At 36.1% G+C, this 26,601-nt stretch overlaps 3 protein-coding genes across 4 annotated transcripts in view; all 3 read left to right on the forward strand.

The window, feature by feature from the left end:
- Positions 1-1,351: 1,351 nt before the first annotated feature.
- Positions 1,352-16,474, forward strand: LOC107601613 (villin-1-like). The gene is made up of 20 exons (XM_016293857.1): positions 1,352-1,448; positions 5,720-5,824; positions 5,931-6,005; positions 6,094-6,290; positions 7,143-7,251; positions 8,570-8,680; positions 8,809-9,011; positions 9,094-9,172; positions 10,031-10,129; positions 10,525-10,678; positions 11,594-11,694; positions 11,785-11,922; positions 12,390-12,548; positions 13,121-13,300; positions 13,405-13,550; positions 14,446-14,590; positions 14,678-14,866; positions 14,963-15,031; positions 15,233-15,388; positions 15,804-16,474. The coding sequence occupies exons 2-20, from the start codon at positions 5,747-5,749 to the stop codon at positions 15,915-15,917; spliced, it is 2,502 nt and encodes an 833-aa protein (XP_016149343.1). The 5' UTR covers positions 1,352-1,448; positions 5,720-5,746; the 3' UTR covers positions 15,918-16,474.
- A 1,367-nt stretch (positions 16,475-17,841) lies between these two features.
- Positions 17,842-22,362, forward strand: LOC107601614 (spermine oxidase-like). 2 transcript variants are annotated; one of them, XM_016293858.1, is made up of 5 exons: positions 17,842-17,911; positions 18,630-18,774; positions 18,909-20,116; positions 20,757-20,940; positions 21,859-22,362. In XM_016293858.1, exons 3-5 carry the CDS (start codon positions 18,927-18,929, stop codon positions 21,976-21,978), a joined length of 1,494 nt encoding a protein of 497 aa, XP_016149344.1. In that variant the 5' UTR covers positions 17,842-17,911; positions 18,630-18,774; positions 18,909-18,926; the 3' UTR covers positions 21,979-22,362. The 2 variants fall into 2 exon arrangements, with proteins under 2 accessions (XP_016149344.1, XP_016149345.1); XM_016293859.1 differs by lacking the exon at positions 17,842-17,911 and having other exon boundaries at positions 18,532-18,742.
- A 1,948-nt stretch (positions 22,363-24,310) lies between these two features.
- The window catches only part of LOC107601604 (dnaJ homolog subfamily C member 10-like), a 15,368-nt gene continuing 13,077 nt past the window's right edge, over positions 24,311-26,601 (forward strand). The window contains exon 1 of the mRNA XM_016293848.1: positions 24,311-24,435. The gene's annotated coding sequence lies outside the window, so the exon portion shown is untranslated. The remainder of the gene's footprint in view (positions 24,436-26,601) is intronic.

A 26,601-nucleotide genomic window follows, 5' to 3' on the forward strand; every position in this document is an offset into this window, starting at 1 on the left:
TTTAATCAAATAAAAGCAGTCTTTCTTTCAAAAACATTCAATCAAAACTCTTGCAGACCTTAAACTTAAAAAATAATAATATTAAAAATATTAAAATAAATAAGAAAATACCAGTAATTATATATATATATATATATATATATATATATATATATATATATATATATATATATATATATATATATATATATATATAGAAACTTGAAACCAAAGTTTAAAAAAAATATCCAATCCAACAGTTTTCTGGGTTCCATGGGGCTCAAGTTGGGTAGCAGACCTTTACATTTCCACTGCCCTCAAGAAAAGACCAGATGACGGCATCTTTGTAGACATGATGTTATGCAATCATTTGGAACTGCTTTGTTGCCTTCCTACCTCGGTTTACCTGTAAAGGCAGCATTTTTTAGATTTGACACAGAATGGCTGAAGCCCAACCTCCACTGGGGCCTAACACAATCTGTGGCACATTCACAAACGCAGGTTCATGAAGCTGAACTAACACCATGTTAGCGTGTGTCCTGGATTATGTAAGAGAAGGGGTTGATTTTATATGCCCCATAATTTTCCTATAAGGAGAAATTGGTCCGGGCTCCTATGGGTTAAAAAAAAAGTTGTAAAAAAACATCCACTAATATGCTCAGTGAGATTTGTTTTAAAGAAATTAATTTAATTAAGTATTAAAGAAATTAATACTTTTTTTCAGTGAGGATGAATTAAATCGATCAAAAGTGACAGTAACATCATTTAAAATGTTTCAATGTTACAAGAATACATCAAAATCCTAAGCAGCACAACTGTTTTTAACTATGAAAATAATAAGAAATATTTCTTGAGCAGCAAATCAGCATATTAAAATGATTTCTGAAGGATCATGTGACAATGAAGACTAGAGTAATGACTAATGAAAATTCAGTTTTGCATCACGGGAATAAATTAAACATTTAAAATATATATATATACTAATACAAATTTATTAAAATAATGCACAATAATATTATTTTAAAATAATAATTTAAATGTTTTAATAATATTATTTTAATCAAATAAAAGCAGTCTTTCTTTCAAAAACATTCAATCAAAACTCTTGCAGACCTTAAACTTAAAAAATAATAATATTAAAAATCACAGAATGGCTGAAGCCCAACCTCCACTGGGGCCTAACACAATCTGTGGCACATTCACAAACGCAGGTTCATGAAGCTGAACTAACACCGTGTTAGCGTGTTTTCCTGGATTATGTAAGAGAAGGGGTTGAGTTAGAACTGAAGCATTGGTGGCTGACTGCTTTCTCCCAGGGCGGCAGCGGCTGGTTAATGAGTTTGAGGAAGGAGAGGGGAGCGGCCGCATTCGGGAGGCTGAAGTTCACCTAGAGACAATCTGGAAGTGAAAAGATAGGAGCAGATCCAAACACTCGGCTGCAAAGGACAGAAACACACTGCCTAACGAAGGTAGGAAACATTCCCTGCATGAGAATAAATTGTTTTGAACTGTAAAAACAGAACAACTATTGATTTCAGAGACTTTTGATGGAGTTCAAATAATTGAATTCACATAAATTGCTGTGCCATTTTATGGTGGACTGTGTGTTGCAGGTTAAGGGAGGGTCTTGTAAGTCATAAATTTGTAAATCCAGAGCAATTTCGTTCTCAGTGTGCACTGTTTCCCATGCATCCTTCACAATGTCATTCACAAAGGCTCTACTGTTGGTTGCAAGGGGTCAAATAGAGCACAACAAACAGGGGTGACTGTAGTAGGCTAACAGTGAGCTACTGTACATCTCACTAATAATCACCAACCCACTTTTAATGGTCTATTTAACTCTCAAAAGATCCGACCAGCTCAATGGTGCCTAAGAAAAGATAGTCTGCATTGATGCTATAGACTACATGAATGCATAGAGGGAATATGCTGAGGTCCACCAAGGGAGGCTTTAACTAGCTCACAACAGAAAATATTCGACATAACCGGCACCTATTTTTAAAGGGGTCATATGATGCAATTTCAAATGTTTCTTTCTCTTTGGAGTGTTACAAGCTGTTCGTGCATAGATAAGATCCCTGAAGTTGCAAAGACTAAAGTCTCAAATCCAAAGAGATATTCTTTATCAAAGTTAAGACTTGTCCACGCCCTCCTAAAACACCTCGTTTAAACACGCCCACACGTCTACATCACGATGTACAAACGCCGCCCAAATGTTCACGCAAATAACTTTTATTCTCGCTGTAGTATTGTTGTTGTTGGTGCCACCATTTCGTGAAGACAAAGTGAAACTACTTTGTTTGGCCTTCCAAAAGAGGACGATATCCGCTTCGTCATGCCTGGAGCTGATCCGTGCTGGTCGCTGAGGAAATACATCAACTTTGCGCTGTGGATCGCCGGATCGGCTTTCACTGTGGACGAAGCGGAGTCCAGCCCGGGGTCGTCACATGTGGTTGCCGCAAGCCCTCCGGCCACTCCTTTGTCGAATCCGCCAGCCGCGCCGTTCTCAAGCCCGCCGGCCTGACTGATCACAAATGCAGACATGGTTTTATGCTTACACGGCGTGATGCAACGTAAAGTGTAAAAAGACAGTATAAATCATTATAATCAGTAATTATGTCCCCACTGGATGCAACAAATGCCTCATTTATAATGGGTTTTTTAATGTTTTTGTCTCATCGCTCCATCACAGTATGGTAAGGGGCGTAACATTTCCGTCACACGCTTGAGGTATTTGGCCAATAACAATGCACTGGATAGCTGGCCAATCAGAGCACACCTCGCTTTTCAGACCGATGAGCTTTGTAAAAATCGACTCGTTTCAGAAAGGCGGGGCATAGAGGAGAAACAATAATGTACAGTATGTGGAAAATAATGTTTTTTGAATCTTAAACCGCATAAACACATTTCATTACACCAAATACACCAAGTAATGTTCTTTTTAGCAACATCATATGACCCCTTTAAACCTTTTATCCACTTGTCATGGCATACCTGGTTTATCCGGTAATTATGCATGGACTTTGGACTTGTAGTAAGATACACTACCAGTCGAAAGTTTGGACGCACCTACTCATTATTTTATATTAAGATTTTTCATATATTATTATTAAAGTAAAAAAATATTAAAAACTATAAAAACACAAATGGAATTATGCAGCCATAATTGCAGTCTATACAGTCTTTTAATGTATCTCACAAGTCTAAGTTACTACACTTTGTCTAGATTCTCTACCAACCATGCTGGGTTGCTTTTTATGAACTTTGCATGTATGCTTGCTGCTGTTCCTTCACTATCTGCTCCAAAACATCCATTTAAAATTAACTTGTAATAAAACCCAACCATCCAATCAAACAAGAGAGATTGAGTCATCCGTATTATCACACCATATCAACATCTATGCTGCAAGGTACCAGGCAAACATAAAAAGATGTTGATAAGGGAGCTCATAAATTTGGGATATGCAAACAGAAAATGATCCTCTAGGGTGTATGTGGATATATATATAGGGTGTGTATTATTGTATGTGTGTGTATTATTTGTCGATAATGACCAGCTCGCTGTTCATGATCTGACATTTTGCTTGGCTACTTATAAATAAATTGACTTTAGTGAAATTAATTTGATGAGAAGATTTTTTTTTTTTTTTTTACTTTGTGTGCTGCCGTCTTGACCAGGTCTCCCTGGAAGAAGAGATTATGATATCTCAATGGGATCTTCCTGGTTAAATAAAAGATAAATACAATTAATACAAATACATCAAATAAACCACAATGTGAGGATGAATGCATGTCACACTGACTGAAAAATGTCATTAAATTACCATAATACCATGTAAGAGCTATTGTCAGGTGTGATGGCCCCACGTGATTGATGGAAGCTTCCTGCTTAATTTGTTAAAAACAACACCACAAACGGATGATAGTAACCAAGCAATGGCAAGTTTCTTAAATCAGTGTAACCAGGATGTGGACGTGAGGATAGAAAGGATGTGGTTGGTACTTCACCGTGAGAAGCCATGGTTTTGAAACAGAGACACTATTCTTCACTAGCCACATAGTTTGCAGCATATTTAAACAGATGGGTGGTTTGCACACAACAAAGACAAAGCCAACGCAATATAATCAAATTTTTATTATTATCTATCATAAACCATGTACAACTTCTTTTAGAACATAATAGTTTGTTACCTGAGCAAATTTAGAGAATATTCATATAATAAATAATTTAGAGAATATTCATATAATAAATCATTATAAAAGTGGATCAGTAATGCAATAAAAGTTATGGTTAAATTATTTGATCAAATCTGTACTGATTAAATTGATCTAATCAATAGCCAGCTCAGTGCAAAAATATTAAATGTTTTGTATTTGTTTTTCAGTTAAATATCTAAACATCCATTAAACAAGATCTAATAATTTGAGAACCAAACTTGCATACGATATTTCAGATATTATATCTTGAATCAGTGATTAAAAACAAACAAATATCTGGCATAAAGAAAATTAAGCTTATTTTTAGGAAGATGTTTACATGTTGTTATTATTTTCATAACAATTAAGCACCTTTTTAGATAACTAGACTAAATCTCGAACTTAGCTTTTTCCCTTGTAGATTAAACGCATAAATCTAGCTAAACAATTTAGAAAAAGAAAGAAAGAGAGAAAAGTCCCTTTCAGGGAAGTCTAAAAGGGACTAAAGAGAATAATCAAAAGAAACTTTATAAATAAAAACATATTCTCTGAAATGGAACATAACGTGATTTTCCTTTTCAAGTAACTTAGTCATGTTTTAAAGATGATTATATGGAAAATAAGACAGACATACTGGTTAAGCAAACATTTATTTGCAGCTTGAACTATGTGCTCAGTGCAGTAGATAAAGTGAAGGATTGTGGGCCTTGATCACGCCCTGACATCTCAGCCACACTTAATGATAACTGCTCTGGATATGGAGGCGTAGTATTTTTACTACAGATTTGCAACAGATATTTGACATGAGCCTTTTATTTCCTTTCCCAGGGGTGGCTGACTCTCTTTCTTCCATAAGCGTTCAAACTTTAGCTTTAGTGTCTGGGTTTACTAATGCATGAACTGAAGTGCACTGACTCTTATTTAGGCTGCACCCTCTTTTGCACTTAAACAACACTAAAGAAGCCAATCAGGAAAGAAATCATTAAACAATATTAAAGGAACAGTTCACGCAGTTTCAAGCTGCACAGTTTAGTGACCATGGCTTTCAAAGTCCAAAAACGACAAAAACACAAGTCTTCAGAAGCCATATTATAGCTTCATGGGATGAACAGATTTCATTATAAGTTTTAAAAAAGTCATGATTAACCAGAAATCTTCTATTTAATTCTAAGTTTATGTACTGCAATATCAAATACGCCATGTTTAGAGAAAAATAACTGCCTATAGGTTTAGGATGACATGAAGGTGAGCAAATAATGACAGTTTTCTTTTTATTGGGAACTTTAACTTTTACTATTTTTCTTTGTTATACGGTGAGGTCAGATGAAGGATAAAGTGTAGATTTGAAGAAAACGGGGTCCGTAAACAGCAATAAACATATTTGTCTGCTTGTGGTTGTGTACTGGAAAGTAAAATTAAATGCACAAATACATTTTTGAGTAGTTCATACACAGGACATGTGTGCTTTGTAATTCTAAGAAAACAATCTGGATCACTGAACTCAAGTCATTTCTATCCAACCCTCCCTCTTTCTCTCTTCCAGGTATTTTCTGAGACGTAAGCTGGCACCATGCCACAGGATGTCAAGACCGATGTTCCCAAAGTCCTTGATAAAACCACACCAGGACTTCAGATGTGGAGAGTGGAGGTAAGTAGGAAGGATACTACTTACTTCAAATCAGTGCATTCAGCATCTGAGATACTGACATCTTTAGCGAATCACTAATCAGTCTTCTTTTTGAATTACTGGTCAGAACATGGAGCTTGTGCCTTGTCCCCCGAAAACATATGGACAGTTTTTTGAAGGAGACAGCTATGTAATACTCTACGTAAGTATCAGCACTTAGTGCCCTAATCGACTCAAGTGCATTTAAGCTGACAAAAACTAACCGCTAAAGAAAAACATTTCATTTTCAGACTCACAAGACCAGCAACAACTACACCTACGACCTCCATTACTGGCTAGGCAAGGCCGCCTCCCAGGATGAGCAGGGAGCAGCAGCGATATACACCACGCAGATGGATGAACACCTAGGGGGCGTTGCTGTGCAGCATCGTGAAACCCAGGGCCATGAGAGCGCCACCTTCCAAGGATACTTCAAACAAGGCATCATGTAAGCCAGGGTTCCTCAAATCTTGCCTTGGAGGGCCAATGCGCTGCAGAGTTTAGCTCCAACCCTGATCAAACTCACCTACCTGTGATTTTCTAATGATCCTGAAGACATTGATTAGCAAACTCAGGTGTGTTTTATTAGGGTTAGAGTGGAACTCTGCAGGAAAGTGGATCTCGTGGGCCAGATTTGAGGATCCCTGATGTAAGCCATCTCCTGACTGATGTTTAGGGTTACCTTTAATGAATCTATGAACCAAATGAACCAGAACATGTAAAGGTCACATAAGTTATCACATATATTTTAGGACCATTAGGATTCTTTGCTAATAAATAAATAAAACTAAACAAAATTTTGCATAAAAACATATTACTAAAGATATTAGCATTTTATGTTTAAATCTGCATACATTAAAAGGTTTACGATTTAAATAGTATGTATGTTGCATTACAGTAACGAGAATGTATGGAGTGAAAATGGAGTAGAAAAATTGTCTAATTGTCAAAATGCCCAAAAAAATTTTATATTTTGCTTTTTGGGATAAAATATGACCCTGACGTTGACAGGAGTCATTTCTTAGTTGATGTTATGAATAAACTACATTTTCAAGGGGTGTTTACAATGCACATATTTTCCTTTAATCATAATTTCCGCATTAATCGCACCACTGAGCCTCTTTATTTTAAGATGCTGTGAGAAGCATATGACTTTATAATGCTTCTCTTAGTCACAAAGAGTAAAAAATGTGGAAGTTTACAAAGACAGACTTCTTCATTTCATTTTACCAGAAGTGGTAGATTTTGAGTGAGTAAACATGAGTTACAATTGATAACAATGTTAATCTTTTTATTCCAGATACAAAAAAGGTGGAGTCGCATCTGGGATGAAACAAGTGGAGACAAATACGTACAACATTCGCAGACTGCTGCATGTGAAGGGAAATAAGCATGTGGTTGCAGGAGAGGTAAGAATAGCCCCAGCCACAATAAAGTAATTAAAACCCACTCCAACAAGTCCAGAGGTGTAAAAACCCCTGTGACATTTTACTATTTCTTTATTCATGTTTCAACAACACAAAAACCAACTTCCCACATTAAGACTGATTAAAAATCACCAGTCCATATTCATTTTAAACACATTTTAAGCTACTGCTATTTAAACATCTAAATCACATTTCAAGTGGACAAAGAAAAGAATGCCATAAGCAAAAAAGTAATAATTGAAATAATAGCTAAATGATTTAAAAATAATATCTGTATAAATACTAATATAATAGGCATGCACGTAATGAATTGCTATTATATATGTTTTTGAATGCCTGATGTGATTATGATCGCATAAATCATTTTATATTATAAAGAAGTAACACTTAAGGTTCTATTTATTAACATTAGTTAACTACGTTAGTGGACATTAAGATTAATAAAGGCTTTATAAGTATTTTTCATTGTTAGTTTATATTAATTGTAACATTTTAATATATATATTTTTTTATCTGTTAATATTATTAATGGACCTTAGCTAATATGAGCTAACAATAGTTGTATTTTTATTCACATTAACCATGATACATAAATACTAAAACAAATGAACTGCTCATTGTTACTTAAGGTTAGTTAAAGCATAAAAGGGATAGTTCACCCAAAAATGTAAATTCAGTCATCATTTACTTATTTCTTCCGCTTAACACAAAATAAGATATTTTGAAGAATGTGGACATCCAAACAGTTGCTGGTTCCCACTGACTTCCATAGAATGGAAAAAATTACTATAAAAGTCAATGGGGACCTTTAAAGGTTTGGTTACACACATTCTTCAAAATATCGTATTTTATGTTCAACAGAAGAAAGAAAGTCATACAGGTTGAGTACAGGTTTGGTGCGTAAATGATGGCAGAATTTTCATTTTTGGGTGAACTATGGTCTTATCTTTAAAGATTGTGGCCTGGTTTCACAGACAAGGCTTAGGTTAAACCAGGATTAGGCCACAGTTCAATTAGGACATTTAAGTATCTTTTATAAACATATCTTAGAAAAAAAAACATTACTGATGAGCATCTTGAGACAAATCAATAACACTGACATATTTTAATATATGTCATTGCAAGTTTCTTTCAGTTAAAACAGCCCAGACAAGCATTTTAGTCTGAGACCAGGCTTAAGCCTTGTCTGTGAAACTGGGGCTATATGTCTTATCCCAGATTAATATGGATATGGAGCTATTTGTAAGCTGATGTTCGCCCAAAAAGTGTAAATAATGAGGTTCAATCCCTCTGTGCGCAGGTGGAAATGAGCTGGAACAGCTTTAATCAAGGTGATGTGTTCCTGCTGGACCTAGGGAGCCTGATCATTCAGTGGAATGGACCCAAGAGTAACCGAATGGAGAGGTTAAGGGTAAGCCATTAGAATTGATTTGAAATGCAAAAATACCCCTTTTCAGAGACATAAACACATTCTTGATGGTAAGGGTGTATATTACCACATCTGCACAGTAAGTTTACTACAAGCTTTTGTTTTCATAGGGAATGAACCTAGCAAAGGACATTCGTGATCGAGAGAGGGGTGGTCGAGCACAAGTGACTGTAGTGGAAGGAGATGATGAGAAATCTTCAGAGGAAGCAATGAAATTGATGATTCAGGCACTGGGGGAGAAAAAGCACATAAGAGATGCCATCCAAGATAATATCGTGGATGAGAAACTCAAGACTGCCATTAAACTCTTTCAGTGAGTAATAGTTTTAACTACAAATTAAAGCATGTGTTGAAAATGATGTGCTCCAGCTAAAACAAGTATCTTGTGTGAACAGTATTTCAGATGCAGAGGGTAACCTTGTAGTGCAGGAAGTGGCAGTGAAACCTCTCACACAAGACCTACTTAAAACTGAGGTATGAATAACCCTGACTGCTGACCCAAACTAAACACCGCAGCATAAAGCAATTCTGTTTAAAGACCATGATGATAGCATATGCCCCCAATGTTATATATAGTGTCAAATGTCACCCTTACACCTATGTCAAAGTGCACAGGTACATTTAATTGAGTGCATTTCACAGCTGGGAGGGACACGTGATGCATAGTTAGGCTCATAAAATAGTTACCAGATGATAAGGGGAAGTCAGCATCAGCATAATGTGTGACTACATAGTGGATGCCTGTTAAGATAAGACAGAACTATAAGGAACACAGTCGTGCTCACGACACAATTTGATCTGGTTATGCGGTTGTGATACAAATATGACAGAATATTGTATAAAAAAAAGTCAAAGACTTCATGAAATGCAGTTGGCAAACTGCTTCTGTAGTTGAACATAACTTCAAAAAGGAAGTTCGATGAGAGAAATTAATTAAATAGGAAATTGATTGGATTGTGAAAAGTGAAAGCTAAATTAAAGTATGGAGCTGAATAGTTGGAGGAAATAGGCTGACAAGAAAGAGAACTTTATGACTTTAACTATAAAAGAAAGTTGTTTCAGATATATTTTGATTAAAGTTAATGAAAAAAATTGATAACATGCATCCATGAACTGTCAATGAATTGTGCACCAAGACCAAGAACATACATTTAAAATAAATCCAAATCTTGTCTTGAAAATTATAAACACTCTCAAAAACAAAAAGACAGTGTCTATAAAAGAACTCACCACTTCTGCACAAACATTACTTAGCTGAAAAAAAGAAGGGAAACTTAAACAGCCACTTTAAAAGCAGAAAATATGTCAATTGACATCTGATTCCTGTGACAGGACTGCTATCTGCTGGATCAAGGTGGAATAAAGATCTTTATCTGGAAGGGCAAAAAGGCATCAAAAACTGAGAGAGCAGAATCTCTGAAGAAAGCAGAGGTGAGTCTTACACCAATGAAGCTCTCATCAAAGTGTGCTTTTCACAAGGGGCCTCATTCACCAACTGCGTATTTGCAAGTATTTGTGAGTAAAACCTGTGTGAATGAAATCACAACTCATTATCAAATAATTGATCATACAAGGCCTTAAAAGTCAAGTATTTAAGTTACTATTTCGGAGGGCAAAAATGATCTGGCATAGATTCTGGATTTCCAAAAAATAGCATCAGAGCTATTTCTGCAACATAAGCATACATTTGTATACAAGTATCACTGAATAATGCCCAATATTTCTAAACTCAGCATAGTATATTGAACCAAATGTTAATGTAATCACATATAAAATTCTTGCTAAAGAAACGCTTCATCATCTCACTTCATGTTTTATTGTTCTAGGCCTACATAAAGGCAAAAGGATATCCTGCATCCACCTATGTAGAGACAGTAAGCGAAGCAGCAGAATCATCAGTGTTCAAGCAACTCTTTCAGAAGTGGACAGACAAGGGACAGACAGCTGGATTGGGCTCCACTCACAGTCCAGGAAAAATAGGTGAACATGGTTTACTAATGTAAAGAAAGCACTTGTAAACACAAGAATCCAGGAGATGGAAAAAAAGAGAATACATCCAAATTCATATAACTGAAAACACAGTCATGAACAGTGGCAGTGGCAGCCTAAAAATGCCATGCAAGGATCTGAATCAGTGAATCACTTCTTCAATCATTTCCTTTACATGAACCTTCCGAACAAAATGGTTCACTAGATTAATCAGTCAATCAGTCTTTTGAGTGCAATATATGAGAGAGGACAAGAAGAAAAAGAAAGCATTTGATTACTGATCTCTTACACTGCATACACAATACTGCTATGTATTTTTTTTTTTTTTTGCGAAAAGTAGTTATAGTTAAATAAACATTTTTGTTACTTGAAATAAACTCAAATTAAAATAAAGCTTAATTAAAATAACGTATAAAATAATTATAAAAATAATAAATAATAAGGTAAAATGAATAATAATGACATAAAATCACTTCATTTCAGCTTGTTGCCAAAGCAAAATTACTAAAATAACACAAAAACAAAAAAAAACAAAAACACAAATGACTAATATTTTAATATTAAAACAGAAAGTCTAAAAAACAAAAACAATTTTTGTTAATCTTCTCACACTACTGAAAAATGTTAGTTGCGTCGTTATTTTAGCTGGCATCTTCACAAACACTGCTTGAAATACAACGCAAAAGATAATCTATAAGAATAAGGCAGTGTTCATACAGGATGTGTTCTTGTGTTAAAAACAGCTGTGGTGAAATTCTAATAAAAAACTGACATTCGTTGCTCTGTACACAGGGCAACAATAAAAAAATACAGCATAGACAAAACACAAGAATGCGTTCTGTATAAATGCCCCCTTAGAAACCCATGATTCTGACTCTACTATGTTATAATTTCTGCTTTCTGTAGCCAAGGTTGAGCAAGTTAAGTTTGATGCCACCTCAATGCATGCCAGACCTGACTTGGCTGCACAGCAGAAAATGGTGGATGATGGGACAGGCGAAGCTGAGGTCAGTGGAATGACCTTTGATGAAATGACAATTGCCTTTCATTCATTTCAGTGAAAAATAACTCATTACATGAGTGTGTTCATCCCTCAGGTATGGAGGATAGAGGACAATGAGCTTGTCCCTGTGGAGAGGAAGTGGCTCGGCCACTTCTACGGTGGGGACTGTTACCTCATTCTCTACAAATATGAAGTCAACAGAAAACTACACTACATTCTGTACATGTGGCAAGTAAGTGTCTCCTCCGTCCTCATTTAATCATTGTACATTGTAATTTAATCCTATACAAATATATAGATTCTTTTAATGTTTTTGAAAGATGTCTTGCTCACCAAGGCTGCATTTATTTGATCAATAATACAGTAAAAATAATACAGTAAAAACAGAAATGTTGTGAGATATTATTATACGGCAAAATAACTGTTTCCTATTTTAATATATTTTAAAATGTAATTAATTTCTGATTTCAAAGCTGAATTTTCAGCAGCCATTACTGCAGTCTCCACATTGCTTTTATAGTTAAAAATTACAATTATACAATATGAATTTCTTTGAATTTCAATTCATTTTTAATTCCACTTTCTTACATTCAATTTGGAACTCTGCATCCTACAGTTTAAATTCAATTCAAAGTCAGGAATTTAACTGCAATTTAAAAGGCACTCTCAGTTCAATTCTGAATACTGATGGAATTTTAGGGCCGCCATGCAAGAACAGCAGAGCTGACAGCCTCTGCATATCAGGCTGTGATCCTGGACCAGAAGTACAACGGGGAACCGGTGCAGGTCCGTGTTCCCATGGGAAAGGAGCCTATGCACCTAATGGCCATTTTCAAGGGCAAAATGGTTATTTATGAGGTAAGTTTGTCAGCCTGCTCCTCTCTCTATAAGCAGCATTTGGCCATGTCTTCTGTTATAACAAAAGAAACCGAAAACACTTCCTGTTTAAAAAAAAAAAAACTACCAGAAAAAAGTGCAACAGCTTGCCACTGGGGCAGTACCTTCAAAGGTACAACTTTGTCCCCAGTCTCTTCATAAAGGGAGCTTATTAGGAGGGTGCATATTAGTACCTTAAAATACTAATATGCACCTTTTAAGGGTAGTTAAGATACAAAGGTGTACTTTTGAGGGTACTGCTTCAGTAACAAGCTAAAATATTTTTTTGCTATAAACATACCTTCATCTATCCAAGTTTAATTTGCAAGGACAATTAAAGTTAGCTACTCATAGCCTGGCAAGAAAAGCGTGAAATGTGTGGTGCCTTGAAAACAATTTAGGTGGGACTGTAAAATAAGAGGCAGTAGGAGTGTTTTGGAAACAATTCTGTACGGTGCCGCTAGTAGTGCGGAAGTGACACACTTTATCTTTAAGCCTTGTAGTGCATGCATCCACCTTCTTTGTTTTTGTGACTGGTTGTGATTGAATAACAGGAAGGAAGTTCCAGAGAAGGCTCCTCCCATTCTCAGCCATCAGTAAGACTGTTTCATGTCCATGGAACGAATGAGTTCAACACACGTGCCACTGAGGTGCCTCCGCGCTCATCTTCTCTGAACTCCAACGATGTGTTTGTGCTCAGCACAGATAAGAGCTGCTACCTGTGGTATGGCAAGGTTGGTATTTCAAATGCTGACAATATCTGGCATATTTCAGATGATGTTTCTGCATACTTCTTACCTGTCTGTTCTAAATACTTGCATTAAATATTACTGTGCAGGGCTGCAGTGGAGATGAGAGAGAGATGGCCAAAACGCTGGCTGACATCATCTCCAAGAGGGAGAAGCATGTTATTGCAGAGGGTCAGGAACCAGCTGACTTCTGGGTAAACCTTGGTGGAAAGTCTCAGTATGCCAGCAGCAAAAGGTACAGTAAAATTTGCACATTGTACAGTAAAAAAAAAAAAAAACATTCTAAAAGAAAAACCTGTTGAGCTGCCTTGTTGTCTACATAGGGCAGCTATATTCTAAGGGCACATCCTAACTCAAATAGTACCTTATAAATATTTTGAAATGATGTAAATACTGTAAATAATGAATCATACAAATATAGCGCAACAGTCATATTCTCGAAGTAAAAATTCTATTCATTTTCTCCATAAGGAAATTGATTTTTAACGATAACTTATAAACCTAAGACCTGTGAGCTCTGAGGTTGTTAATTGATAATATAATATATAATTATTAATAATAATATAATATGCATACACAACTTCAAATGAATAATTTTATATTTCTCCTTCGTTTCAATATGTCATTAAAACTGTTAACCATCTTGTTCCTTTGTCTTTTTGTCTGTACTTTTTACAAGTACTTTGCTTAAAATAAAAGGTTGTGATGTTGTAATTGACCTCATATCTTGTTGGTTTGGCTCATGGCTTATAGTGCTTTAAAGGGATAGTTCATCCAAGACAAAATGAGATATAAATAAACTCTTACAGGTTTGGAACAATGTTCATTTTTAGGTGAACTATCTATTTTTAAAGACTTTTTAAAAAATACCTATGGGAAAAGTGAATGGACAAAAATGCTTCTGGAATCAACTCCATGGAAAAAGTGGGCGGTCACTGTTGCACTCTATAGCGCTCCTCAACTGAAGAACACAGGAGAGTGATATAGACAATTAATTTCAATAGGGTTTTGCATTGGGGGATGCATTTTGGCACTGCTTTCTTTGCAAAGGATATTTGCAATCCTGTCTACATAGACAGTTCACAAGTTTTAGGACTATACTATAGCCTATACATTTCTTTTATTCTCAGACTTCAGGATGAGAACTCCAGTATCACACCCCGGTTGTTTGAGTGCTCCAACCAGACGGGTCGCTTTATAGCGACAGAGATTACAAACTTTAACCAAGATGACCTGGATGAGGATGACGTGATGTTGCTGGACATCTGGGATCAGGTGAATGTCGGGGTGGTTTTCTCTCATCACAGTTGTTCATATTCTTTCTGGACCACTAGAAATCACAGCACAAATATGTTCTGTCAGGTGCACCTGTGGATTGGCAAAGGTGCCAATGACAAGGAGAAGCATGAAGCAGTGGTTACAGCACAGGAATATCTGAAGTCCCATCCTGCAGGGCGTGACCTGGATACGCCTATCCTAGTGGTAAAGCAAGGCTTTGAGCCGCCCACTTTTACAGGCTGGTTCCACGCCTGGGATCCACAAAAGTGGAGTGTAAGTTAATGACATGAGTTTACCTTCTTTCAGCATGACAACTTACTTCACAAGCTTACGTCACAGGCTATGAATATTTTTTTAATTCTCTTTTAGGGTGGGAAATCCTACGACCAGCTTAAAGCAGAGCTTGGCGATGCAACTGATATCATCAAAATTACTGTGGTAGGTTATTCATTCTTCAAATGGTAGCATTTCACTAGCAATGTCAAGGTCATGGGTTCAGTTACTTAGGGAATGAATGAACTGAGAAAATTTAAAGTATAAATTGAATGCTCTTTACGTCTTTGGGCAAAAAGCACCTTCTAAATGCATAAATGTATAATAACAAGTGAAAGTGAAAATGGCTTAACATCTTGTACACAGGATCTCACCCAGCCAACCTCAAACCAAACCAACTCAAGTAGCTCAACTCAAGGGGGTAACTTACCCCGTCCTGTCACGCAATCCTTCCCACCAGAGAAGCTGTTGAACATTCAGACAGAAGACCTGCCGGATGGAGTCGACCCCACAAGAAAAGAGGTAAACTTTTGATCTACAGACATCTTTCTTACACAAATCTAACATACACAATGCTAAAATGCCATGAAACATTCCTCAAAACAATTAAATTTGTAACATTTTATTTCAAACTAAATTACTAAATAAACACTATAAATATAATATTTTCTTTTTGGAGAATCACAAAACCTATATATATATATATATATATATAAAGAGAGAGAGAGAGAGAGAGAATTTATTTATACTTGCTAAAATATATATTTATATCATTTATATTTGTGTAATTTTACATACATAGTAATAATCACAATTTAAAAAATCTTAATAGCACACATTAATTTCCTTTTTGGGGTCAAATGTGACCTGAACATGTTTTTGTGACATTTATCGATTGATAAAACTAGGCTAACACACACCTCTATCATCTATGCAGGACTATCTCTCAAACGACGACTTTAACCTGATCATGGGGATTTCTCGGTTAGATTTCTATGCTCTGCCATCCTGGAAGCAGCGGAGCCTGAAGAAAGAAAAGGGCCTGTTTTAGGATGGGCACAAATACATCCCTGTTCTACAAAACTACATCTCATGCTAAAACTGTATGAATGCTAGTAGTGGTGCGATGCAAAACACTAGTCAGGATCATCCTTTTAGAGTTTTTAGATTTTACTTTATTTAAGTGTATTGTTTTGCAAATGCAAATTGATTTATTTGAAATTGCCATAGGCCTATGTTATAAAGCAGAATTAATAACTTTAAACGTATAATTTTTGAACAGAAAATATGGACTAAATGGGAAAATTAAGTTTGCAAATCTGTCTTTTTTACACAGGATTTTGTATTAAAGCTGCATGGTAAACTTCCAATGTAATCTTTCCTTAATGCACCTCAAGGGGAAACCTTCAAGCACTGACAAAAAGCTGCTTTACACTTAAGTGGCTTAAGCACTACAATACATTTTAATATATTTCAACTAAGATACAAGTTGTTTTTGTGAGGTTAATCATGTATACTGAGTATTAATTACAAAAGACACTTGGGGACTTCTGTATACTGTCTAATGTATAATTTCCATTGGTATCAATCATTTACTGCATAAGAGGCACACCACCTGTCTAATGGAAAAGTCAATAAACAGGAAAAGACTCATTGTAATGGAAAATCTTTTGTTGTCTCTTTGCTAATGCAAATATTATACATAAACTTATGCATAAATTCAATTTGGTATTGTAACGCTTTTTTGTGGCCCTAAGCAAAGCATTTGCATCTCAGTCTAACAAAACAGTATATGTGTTACAAAAACCGTTTTCATTTAAATAGCATAGAGACCCAAGTTTGAGAATGATAGTCAAATAAGGGCAGCCTAGTTACTTAGGAAAGCTATCCGATGTTTAAGTCATGTGTACTACCATCCCAGCTGGAAGGAGAAAAAGCCTAGGCTAGTTTGCTGGTCTCCAAAATTTCTCTAAAAGCAGCAAACTACACCAACCTGACTGGCCTGGGAGACTAGCTAAGCTTGGGCTTGTTTAAGCTGTTCTTTCAGCAGGGATAGAAGTTAACACAAAGAGTTTAATCTGGAAGGTGACAAGCTTGAAAAGCCTTTAAAAAAACAGACAGTCTGAATCTAAACAGGTGGAATTACTTCAGACACTTTGAAGTACAGCAGAAGAACGATTACGAATAAATTAAATATATGAATATGTCTAATATATGATAGTGATGTTAGGTTCTTGAACGAATCGTTCTTTTGAGCCGGTTCTCAGGAAGTAACCGGTCGAGCCGGTTCACAACTCGAACTGAATCGAACTTTAGTTCCGGGTTGATGACGCAGGACGCACAGCCACGTCCAACTCAAAAAGAACCGACTTCAACCAACTTTCGAAGTTTGCCGAGGATTACCGAGAACTCAACAAGAACCGAATGAGCCGTGGCGAAGTTTGCCGAGGATTACCGAAGATTCTGGTTGAGTTGACGATACTGTGCAAGCTTGAGGCGCGTATTGGAAATATATCCTTATTATGACTGTTATTAATTTACATTTTATTAAAACCTGAAAAAACCCTTTTAATTACTTTTTCTTATTTGTAAGTCGCTTTGGATAAAAGCGTCTGCTAAATGACTAAAAGTAAAGTAAAGTAAAGTAAAGTAAGACATTATTGCTTGATGACGTCAGGAACCTATGAATCGGCTTCTTGAACCGGTTCAATGAGCCGATCTACCCGAAAAGAACCAGTTCAATGAGCCGATCTACCCGAAAAGAACCAGTTCAATGAGCCGATCTACCCGAAAAGAACCAGCTCAATGAGCCGATCTACCCGAAAATAACCGGTTCAATGAGCCGATCTACCCGAAAAGAATCGGTTCAATGAGCCGATCTATCCGAAAAGAACCGGTTCGCGGAAATGAATCGGACTTTGCTTCACTAATATATATGAGCCATAAATAACTATATTCGTGAGAAACAGTGCAAAGACAAGTGCAAATACCAACTTTTTGTGGTGGTTGTAATGGCTGCAGCAAACTTCAGATGGCGTTCACGAGGTAAATACAGACGATGTGTATTTTCCTGTTTTGTGGTGTCCTGCGTGTTTGATGTATTATTTTCGTTTAATTTGTCGTTTTCGTTGTTTTTTCTGTTTGGAGATGTTATAGTTGTTTAGAGGTTTTCGAAGTAGGCCTATTATATAAGAATTTTATAAACAGTTAAAATCACTTTTACCTCAGGACGCGCAGCACAGGTGACCACAAAGCGCCATCTAACGCCATCAGTACGTAGTTCACTAAAACATTTTCGTTGTTATCTGTATTTTATCCAGGAAAAAAAATGGTTTCTTATGCTTGTTAAAAAGTCTATTTTTTAAAGTGTCTTGTAAAGGCCATACGTTTTGAGTTTTCCATTAAAAAGCAGATTCCTGTGGCAAACAGGTAGGCTATTGTTCTCCCATTCATAAAAGCTTTAGCACTACAGAAATAAACAGTACAGCGAATTTACATATTACATAAGAATAAGATAGAAAAGTATGAATATTATTTTATACGAGTATTTTATTTAGTTGGTTTTGTTTTGTTTGGGGGTAGGACCAAGTGTCAATTTTTTAACAATCTATTTAGTTTTAATTATTGTATTTATTTTTTTCTAAACAGACATTTATTTTGAAGTTCAGCTTTGCAACAAAAAAATATACTAACGTCGCTGTCTTCACACTGTCACTACTATTGAGGCAGAAGTATAAAACAATAACGTGTGTTTCTTCATTAGGTGGCAAATCATTTGATCATCATGCAATCTTAAAAGTGCAAACGAGAAAATGTCATGCTGCGTAGGCTATAGATCTTCGTCTGCCATTGGATGTCCCATGACCGCCTGATTATGTAAATAATCATATATTGTATGGACTACAAAGGTCAGATTTTACAGGTTTCTTTTAAAGCATAGTGCACGACTCTCTTATCACCTGTGTAAGTTTTTCTGTGAGAGTTGCTATTTGTTCTTACAGCTACATTTATACATTTTCAACTTTTCTCTCTCTCTAAACAGCTCAACAAAGAAGCAAGAATGAGCTCTTGTTCTGGACCAGAAGATGCCAAAGTTGTAATTGTAGGTTCAGGTTTTGCAGGGTTGGCCGCTGCAGCTACGTTGGTGAAGGCAGGATTTGAACATGTCCTGGTTCTTGAGGCGAAGGAAAGAATTGGAGGTCGAGTGCACACCACTAAACCCTTCACAGAGAATGTCATTGAAGTTGGAGCGAACTGGATCCATGGACAGAAAGGAAACCCCCTGTTCAAGATTGCGAAAGAGGAGAACCTGCTATCCGAGGGACCTTCTGCATCCAAAAACATGTGCCTGCCCCGTTCTGTAACCCCTCGAGATTACTTTTTCAAAGAAGATGGGAAGCAGGTCTCCAAAACGGCTGTAGATCAAGTGTGTTCGCACTTCAGCAAGCTCACCGACAAAGCTTTTGATGATGAACTTGAGCGTAAGCACAGGAAACTAACTCTTGGTGCTTATCTGGATGATGCCTTTGGTGAATTTCCTCTAGCGACGACAGAAGACGGCCAGCAAGTTTTTGAATGGTGTAAGAGGACTGAATGCACAGACGAGGCTTGCTCTACCCTCTACGAGGTGTCTGCATCTCAAATGAGCAATTACACTGCTTTAGAGGGAGGGTTTTTTAACACTTTGGGACCCGGTGGCTATCGAGCAGTCTTAGATGTTCTCCTGAAAGATCTACCTTCAGGAACTATCCAGTGTAGTGCAGCTGTCAAGAGCATCCGATGGGACTTGGTCAGAAAAGGCCATTGTGAAGAGCAAAGGTATCCTGTTCAGGTCGTTTGTGAAAATGGACGGAGCTTTGAGGCAGACCATGTGATTGTCACCGTTTCTCTGGGGGTTCTCAAAGACAAAGCCACGACCATGTTTGATCCACCCTTACCGAAAAAAAAGCTGTCTGCAATTGAGAACCTTGGCTTTGGGATAGTGGACAAAATCGTCCTGTTTTTTGAGAAGAGTTTCTGGCCCGATGACTGTGCCGGGGTTCAGATGGTGTGGAAAGAGGGGCCTGAAGATAAAGATGTTTATGAGTCTCTGTCTGAAGGAGACACCTGGAAAAAGACGTGGTTTAAGAAGATCACCGGTTTTGATACAGTGGCCCGTCATCCAACAGCTCTGTGTGGCTGGATCACAGGGAGAGAAGCGCAGTATATGGAGAATCTTCAGGACAGTGAAATAGGAGATATCTGTGTAAGGTATGGTAACATATATGATGAAATATATGACATATGATCATTTTACATTGCTGTTTAATAGGCTTGCCAATTAATTAGCAATATTTTGACCATATATATAATATATATATATATATATATATATATATATGGTAGGGTAACACACACACAGTTGCAATCAAAATTATTCATCCCCCTTGACCTGCAAGGCATTCTGCTTTAGTGTACAAAATTGTATGGAAACAATTCAACCAAGGCATCGGTAAACTATTATAGAAAGGTGTTCACATTATTTCAACCAACCCCTGTATGTATGTGTGTATATTATATGTAGGTATTCACATTGAATAACCTGTTTCCACAAAAACCAACCAGAGAGACCTTCACACAGCCAACATCCATGAAAGGGCTGTAATTGCTAAAAACGGAATCACAGACACCAGTGCTAAAATGTGAAAAAGATTACGATCATAATACTTGGAGAGTTGGAGCAATAAAAATTAACTTCTGCCCTGACTTAAATGTTATCAAACTACTGTGGGCAGTTGTGGAAAGAAGAGTGAGAAGCATGTGTTGGAATGTGTTGGCCAAAATATATGGTTATAGGTAAATGGCAGTAATAATCTCAAAATGCTGACAAACTCTGTTCTTGTCTTTAAAGGTTGCTCAGGTCTTTCACAGGCTGGTCAGTGCCAGAGGTCTCAAAGACGCTGATCTCCAGATGGGGTTCTGATTCTCATGTCTATGGCTCCTACACATTTATTCCTGATGGTGTTGATGGAGTGAAAGCACACAAGGCATTAGCATCACCTCTTCCTCCTAAAGATAAATGCAGAGGGAGGAAGGTAATAACCTCATAATAAGTTATTTAATTGTTTGAATATTTATATACAGTACATTAAATTTGTATCTATATAGTACAAAATATAAGGAATCGTTTGTAGAATTGGATATCTATTTTGTTATTCATTAACTGACAATTATTACAAACAAACTGCTATGTATTAGCCAGTGTTATTTTACTATTATTTATTATATATTTATTAATATTTATAGTTTTTATTTATTTTCTTTTTATAGTTTTTTAAATTTAATATTTTCTTTTATTAGTGCTGTCGAATGATTAATCGCATCCAAAATAAAAGTTTTTGTTTACATAATATATATGTGTGTACTACTGAGTATATTTATTATGTATATATAAATACACACTCATACAGTATATATTTTGAAAAATTTACATGTATATATTTATATAATTTATATGATATATAAATATATTTAATATACAAATATAACATTTTTCTTAAATATATACATGCATGTGTGTGTATTTATACATACATAATAAATATACACAGTACACACACATATGTAAGCAAAAACTTTTATTTTGGATGCGATTAATCATTTGACAGCACTATCTTTTATATTTGTATATATTCTATTTAGATTTATTTTGTTATTATTTAAGTTTACGTTTGAGTAATTTTAGTACGTCAACTGATTTTATAACAGTTAGCTGCCAATGCAACATTTCTAAATTTTCATTTAAGTTTTTCTTTTAACTTTTATATTTTATTTCAGTTTTTTTTTTAGTGAACGAAAAATATTGTTATTTTAGTTTTAACAATAACAACACTGATATCCACATATCCTGATGTAAATCGCAATAGTGAAAAAGATATTCAGCAGATTGCATTTTACAAAATCAAGCAGTGACGAAGTTAACAAAATGATTTTATGTCTCTTTGTTTTTGAAGCACCTTCAGCTGTTGTTTGCTGGTGAGGCGACACATGTGAACTTCTACACCACGACCCATGGAGCATATCTCACAGGAGTCCGAGAAGCAGAAAGACTCATAAGCTATTACGCTGATTGAGCATACAGTCCCAAAGAGAGAACAACCTATACTTTGGTTTCATAAAGATAACATTTTATGAATGTGTAACATTTTATAGACCTCCTCTCACACCCTACAGACTTACACAAGTTTGGTGTTTAAACGACCTATAGGTTGTTTCAAGCTGCCTGACAAACATCATTAACTGTGAGTGTGTACATCCAGCTGGTCACGGTACCATGCATATCTCTGTCCTGTTAATTGTTAAACATATCCGTGTTGTACGTGTAGTACTGATGGAGAAATATTCTTTCCCAATCTCAAAGAAAGTTAAATAATGTTTTCTAAAAATGAAAGATGATTGCATTCATTGAAGTAAATTAATTAAATTAAGTAAACGGGTAGCTCTTAATCTGTGATATGCATACACTCTAAAAAATGCTGGGTTAAATACAACCCGGTGCTGGGTATAATAGTGACAAACCCAGCTATTGGGCTGTTTTGACCCAGCGGTTGGGTTAAATGTTTAACCCAACCTTCTGGGTAGTAACCCAACTGCTGGGTCAAAACAACCCAATTGCTGGGTTTGTCCCCATTTTACCCAGCACTGGGTTATATTTAACCCAGCATTTTTTAGAGTGTACAGTGCCCACAGCTACCCATGACCATTTAAAATTGATCAACATAAAATGTTAAGAACTTTTGATTTTGTTCACAATTGTATGCAGTGACAGTGCCTTGATTTAAATGACGTGTTTATCTGGGAATATCTATATTTAATCATTTATATTAATAAACTACTGTCAATCAAACGATTGGACATTCGTTCTCATTCCTTATTATTACTATTTTCCTTATTTATTAGTATTTAGAATAATAGAAAGTCATCAAAACTATGAAATAACATGTATGGGGATTGGGGAATATGTATACAGTCTATGGTAATGACCAATGAAAATGAAACAAAATAAAGTTCTCTTATATTTGAGCTTTTTTGTCATATTAGATGACTTGTTAATTGTATTTAATAGATTCCACTTTCAATAAAACATTTGCAACTGGTTTGTAAAATGTGTTTAAACTGAGTTTTCGTTGCATTTACACGGTTCACACCAGAAGGCGTCACCAGTGGCGTTTCAAGCGCTTCGAAACAGTGAATCATTTCACCAAGCAAAAAGCAGTTTCTCCCATCACTTACTGCAGCGGTTCCCAACCCTGGTCCTGGAGACACCCCAACACTGCACATTTTGCATGTCTCCTTTCTCTGACACACCAATTTCAGGTCTTGGAGTCTCTACTAATGAGCTGATGACCTGAATCATGTGTGTTTGATTAAGGAGACATGCAAAACGTGCAGTGTTGGGGTGCCTCAAGGACCAGGGTTGGGAACCACTGACTTACTGGACACTTGTTGGCTCCTTTTCCCCTTCACCCAAGATGACCCATTTTGAGTTTAATTTTAGTCTTGTAAATAAATGTATACACAGACACAATTTATACTCAACTAAACTAATTTCAAGTATTTAAAACCCCTTAACTGTCACCGTCCCACCTGTGGGACGCTTGGCACTCTTTTTTGTTGTTGTCCTTTTTCTCTATCAAATCTTTTGAAAGCTTAGAAGCCCAAGATTCATCCTGTGAAAAACATTTTGAAATCGGACATTGCGTTACCATGGAAATGGTACTTTAAAATCTTTTGGCGGTCTCCTCCCCCTTAGTGGGCAGTGTCAAGTGTCATATTACAAAATGCATTACAGTCTTTTAGAATCAAACCTTTTTATAATCTTGACAAAAACATATCATTGGAAAGGTCTGAGTCTCAGGATTCCATATTTAGTGGTTTCATATTTAGTATTTTGAGATAGAAGTAATATTGACAGAGAAATCTAGACATTTGTGACAGAAAAATGCATTAAAAAATGTAATGGAGTTTGGATGGCACCCGGTGGCTGTTTGTGGTATAACCTCAATTTTTTTTCATATCAACTTCAAATTTGGAACATAACTTATTTAGACATAAGGCTTTAATTGTATACCAATTTTAGAGTAAAACCTGTTATGTAAAATATTTATTATATATAAAATAAAATTAATATAGTGCATTTTCTTTTCAGTAAATTTAAACTACCGTAACTTTTTGATACTTTAATTCTTTTTTTTTTTAAATCCACTTTTGCAATAATCTGCTGATTTTCTTCTTTAAAAAGAGACCAAAAAAGTGTTCATAAATTACAACAATTTAAGTTTGGATAGTGCACCTGCATGCCTATATTAAAAAATGGGGGGTGACAGTTAAGGGGTTAAACAAAACACTTAGATTAAAACGGTAAGCTCACGAGAAACAATTTAACACTTTTATTTTGAAAATTCACGTACTTCCGGGAGTTCAGTGTTCTCTCGGCCGCTTGCTTCACGCTGCTGTAGACACCGGTGATTCAGGAGTAATATCATGAATTGGAGGGGAACTGGAGAGTAATAAAGAATATTTAACAACAGGTGAGGAAATATATACACTGTGTCGTAATAAATGTGCTAATGTTACTTACATTTATCTCTGCGAATCGCTTGTGGATTTCGTTCAAAGGTTTTTTGCCTGGAATGCAATAATTAGTCAAATAATCCAACAGTTTGTGATCTGCAATCTCCCATTTAACATTCACTAACAAGCGAAAATGGATTAAAATCATTTAGGTTTGGATCTAAATGTACACTGAGCTGTATTATTAAACCGACGAGTCTCGTACTAGTTTGCAGTTTTGCACAACTAACCCGAGCTGATCTCATTACACACAACTACTACAACTTTTCAGATATCAGGGCAACTTGTGAAGAAGATATTATATTTGTAATCTGTCTTTTATATATTTGTATTTATGAGAACTAAGCATGTGTATTGTATATATAAAATACGTTTACAAGTAAATATAGTTTAAAGGAATCCGTGTATCATTCGATCATTCGTTTTTTGATTTAATATTGAAAGTAGAAAAATGAGAAAACGGCTCCTTTTTCGTTTTTCGTTCATGGGTAGAAAAATGAATAAACGGCTTGAATATTCGATTTCTACATGTGGGCGGGAATTAAACGCCCCTTTCTGCTGATTGGTCAGCCAACCGTGCCGTCATCAGTTCTTCTGAAGTATCATGCAGCAGAATAATAGTCCTCCACTGCTGCAGTTGTATGGATTCTTAACGCATTTATTGCAACTACATTTAATCTTTTTTTCATCATACAAACAGTCAAATGAATAGCTCGACACAACTCGTACCGGGGCATTGTCTAGACAGGGCTTTCTTCTGTGTAGATATAAATTCTATTCTTTGCATCAGCTGAGCATCTTTCTGGCGCATGCCGCAAACATGAACCACAGGGAATACTCATCTTTTAAAAGGCTTAATATAAGATTATTTTACATTAAATGCATCATATAAGTCACTTTGGAATAAATCACAGTAGGCCTATGTATCATGATAAAAAAAGCGACTTTACAGTCTGGAAATACTTTAGGCTATAGCAATATTAAGGCTATATTATTTCTTGGACCCCCTATCACTTTAAGACCCTCTGGTCTACACAGAAGAAAGCCCTGTCTAGACAATGCCCCGGTACGAGTTGTGTCGAGCTATTTATTAGGCTGTTTGATGAGAAAAATATAAAATTGATCAAATGGGTTATTAATCCGTACAACTGCAGCAGCTGAGGACTATTATTCTGCTGCATGATACTGCGGAAGAACTGATGATGGCACGGTTTGATCTTCGGCTAATCAATCAGCAGAAAGGGGCGTTTAATTCCCACCCACGTGTAGAAATCAAATATTCAAGCTGTTTATTCATTTTTCCACCCATGAACGAAAAACGAAAATTTAAGCTGAATTCTCGTTTTTCATTTTATGGGGAAAAAAATGAAAAAGGAGCCATTTTCTCATTTTTCTACTTTCATATTAAATCAAAAAACGAATGATCGAATGATACACGGATTTAAAGGGGTGGTTCATTGCGATTTCACCTTTTTTAATGTTAATTAGTGTAATGTTGCTGTTTGAGCATAAACAATATCTGCAAAGTTACGAAGCTGAAAATTCAATGCAAACGGAGATATCGTCTTTTAAAATTCTGGCAGTTTAATGCCTACAAAAACGACTGGTAGGGACTACAACAAGTTACTTCCCGGGTTTGTGACATCACAAACCCAGATAAACCCCGCCCTCGGGAAAAGGCAGCAAAGGGGGCGAGGCCATGCAGCGCTGCTTTAGAGAAGAGGAAGAGAAAACTAGGGGTGCACGTAAAAATCTGTTCATATATGAATCGCGATTCTGTCTTCTAACGATTCTAATGGATTCACAAGTTTCAAAATCAATGTTCTAAAGCAGCGGTTCTCAATACTGTTCCTCACATCCCCTGCTCTGCATCTCTCTCTCTCATTCAGCTCAGCTCCAACAATGAACTGTTACAATTATACACTTATTTTCACATAGCTATGAGAAGCGGAGCACATATAATACACGTATAATACAACCGGAGCACATGCCGCTGAGCGGCGGTTTAGCCAATCACAACACACTGGGCTAGCTAACCAATCAGAGCCCATCGCCTATTTCTGAGGGAGGGGCTTCATAAAAGAAGGAAATTATCAGCCCGTTTCTCAGAGAAGGGACAGAGC

This window comes from Sinocyclocheilus grahami, unplaced genomic scaffold (genome assembly GCF_001515645.1).
Source record: "Sinocyclocheilus grahami isolate Dianchi unplaced genomic scaffold, SAMN03320097.WGS_v1.1 scaffold308.1, whole genome shotgun sequence".
Taxonomy (NCBI): Eukaryota; Metazoa; Chordata; class Actinopteri; order Cypriniformes; family Cyprinidae; genus Sinocyclocheilus; species Sinocyclocheilus grahami.

What these genes read in the sequence shown, in the direction of transcription:
- LOC107601614 (XM_016293858.1), top strand. Translation starts at nt 18,927, where the DNA reads ATGAGCTCTTGTTCTGGACCAGAAGATGCCAAAGTTGTAATTGTAGGT. An exon ending in ATAGGAGATATCTGTGTAAG is followed by an intron (nt 20,117 to 20,756) that starts GTATGGTAACAT and finishes TTGTCTTTAAAG; the next exon opens with GTTGCTCAGGTCTTTCACAG. An exon ending in ATAAATGCAGAGGGAGGAAG is followed by an intron (nt 20,941 to 21,858) that starts GTAATAACCTCA and finishes TTGTTTTTGAAG; the next exon opens with CACCTTCAGCTGTTGTTTGC.
- LOC107601613 (XM_016293857.1), top strand. Translation starts at nt 5,747, where the DNA reads ATGCCACAGGATGTCAAGACCGATGTTCCCAAAGTCCTTGATAAAACC. An exon ending in GCAAAATGGTTATTTATGAG is followed by an intron (nt 12,549 to 13,120) that starts GTAAGTTTGTCA and finishes ATTGAATAACAG; the next exon opens with GAAGGAAGTTCCAGAGAAGG. An exon ending in CAGTATGCCAGCAGCAAAAG is followed by an intron (nt 13,551 to 14,445) that starts GTACAGTAAAAT and finishes TTTTATTCTCAG; the next exon opens with ACTTCAGGATGAGAACTCCA.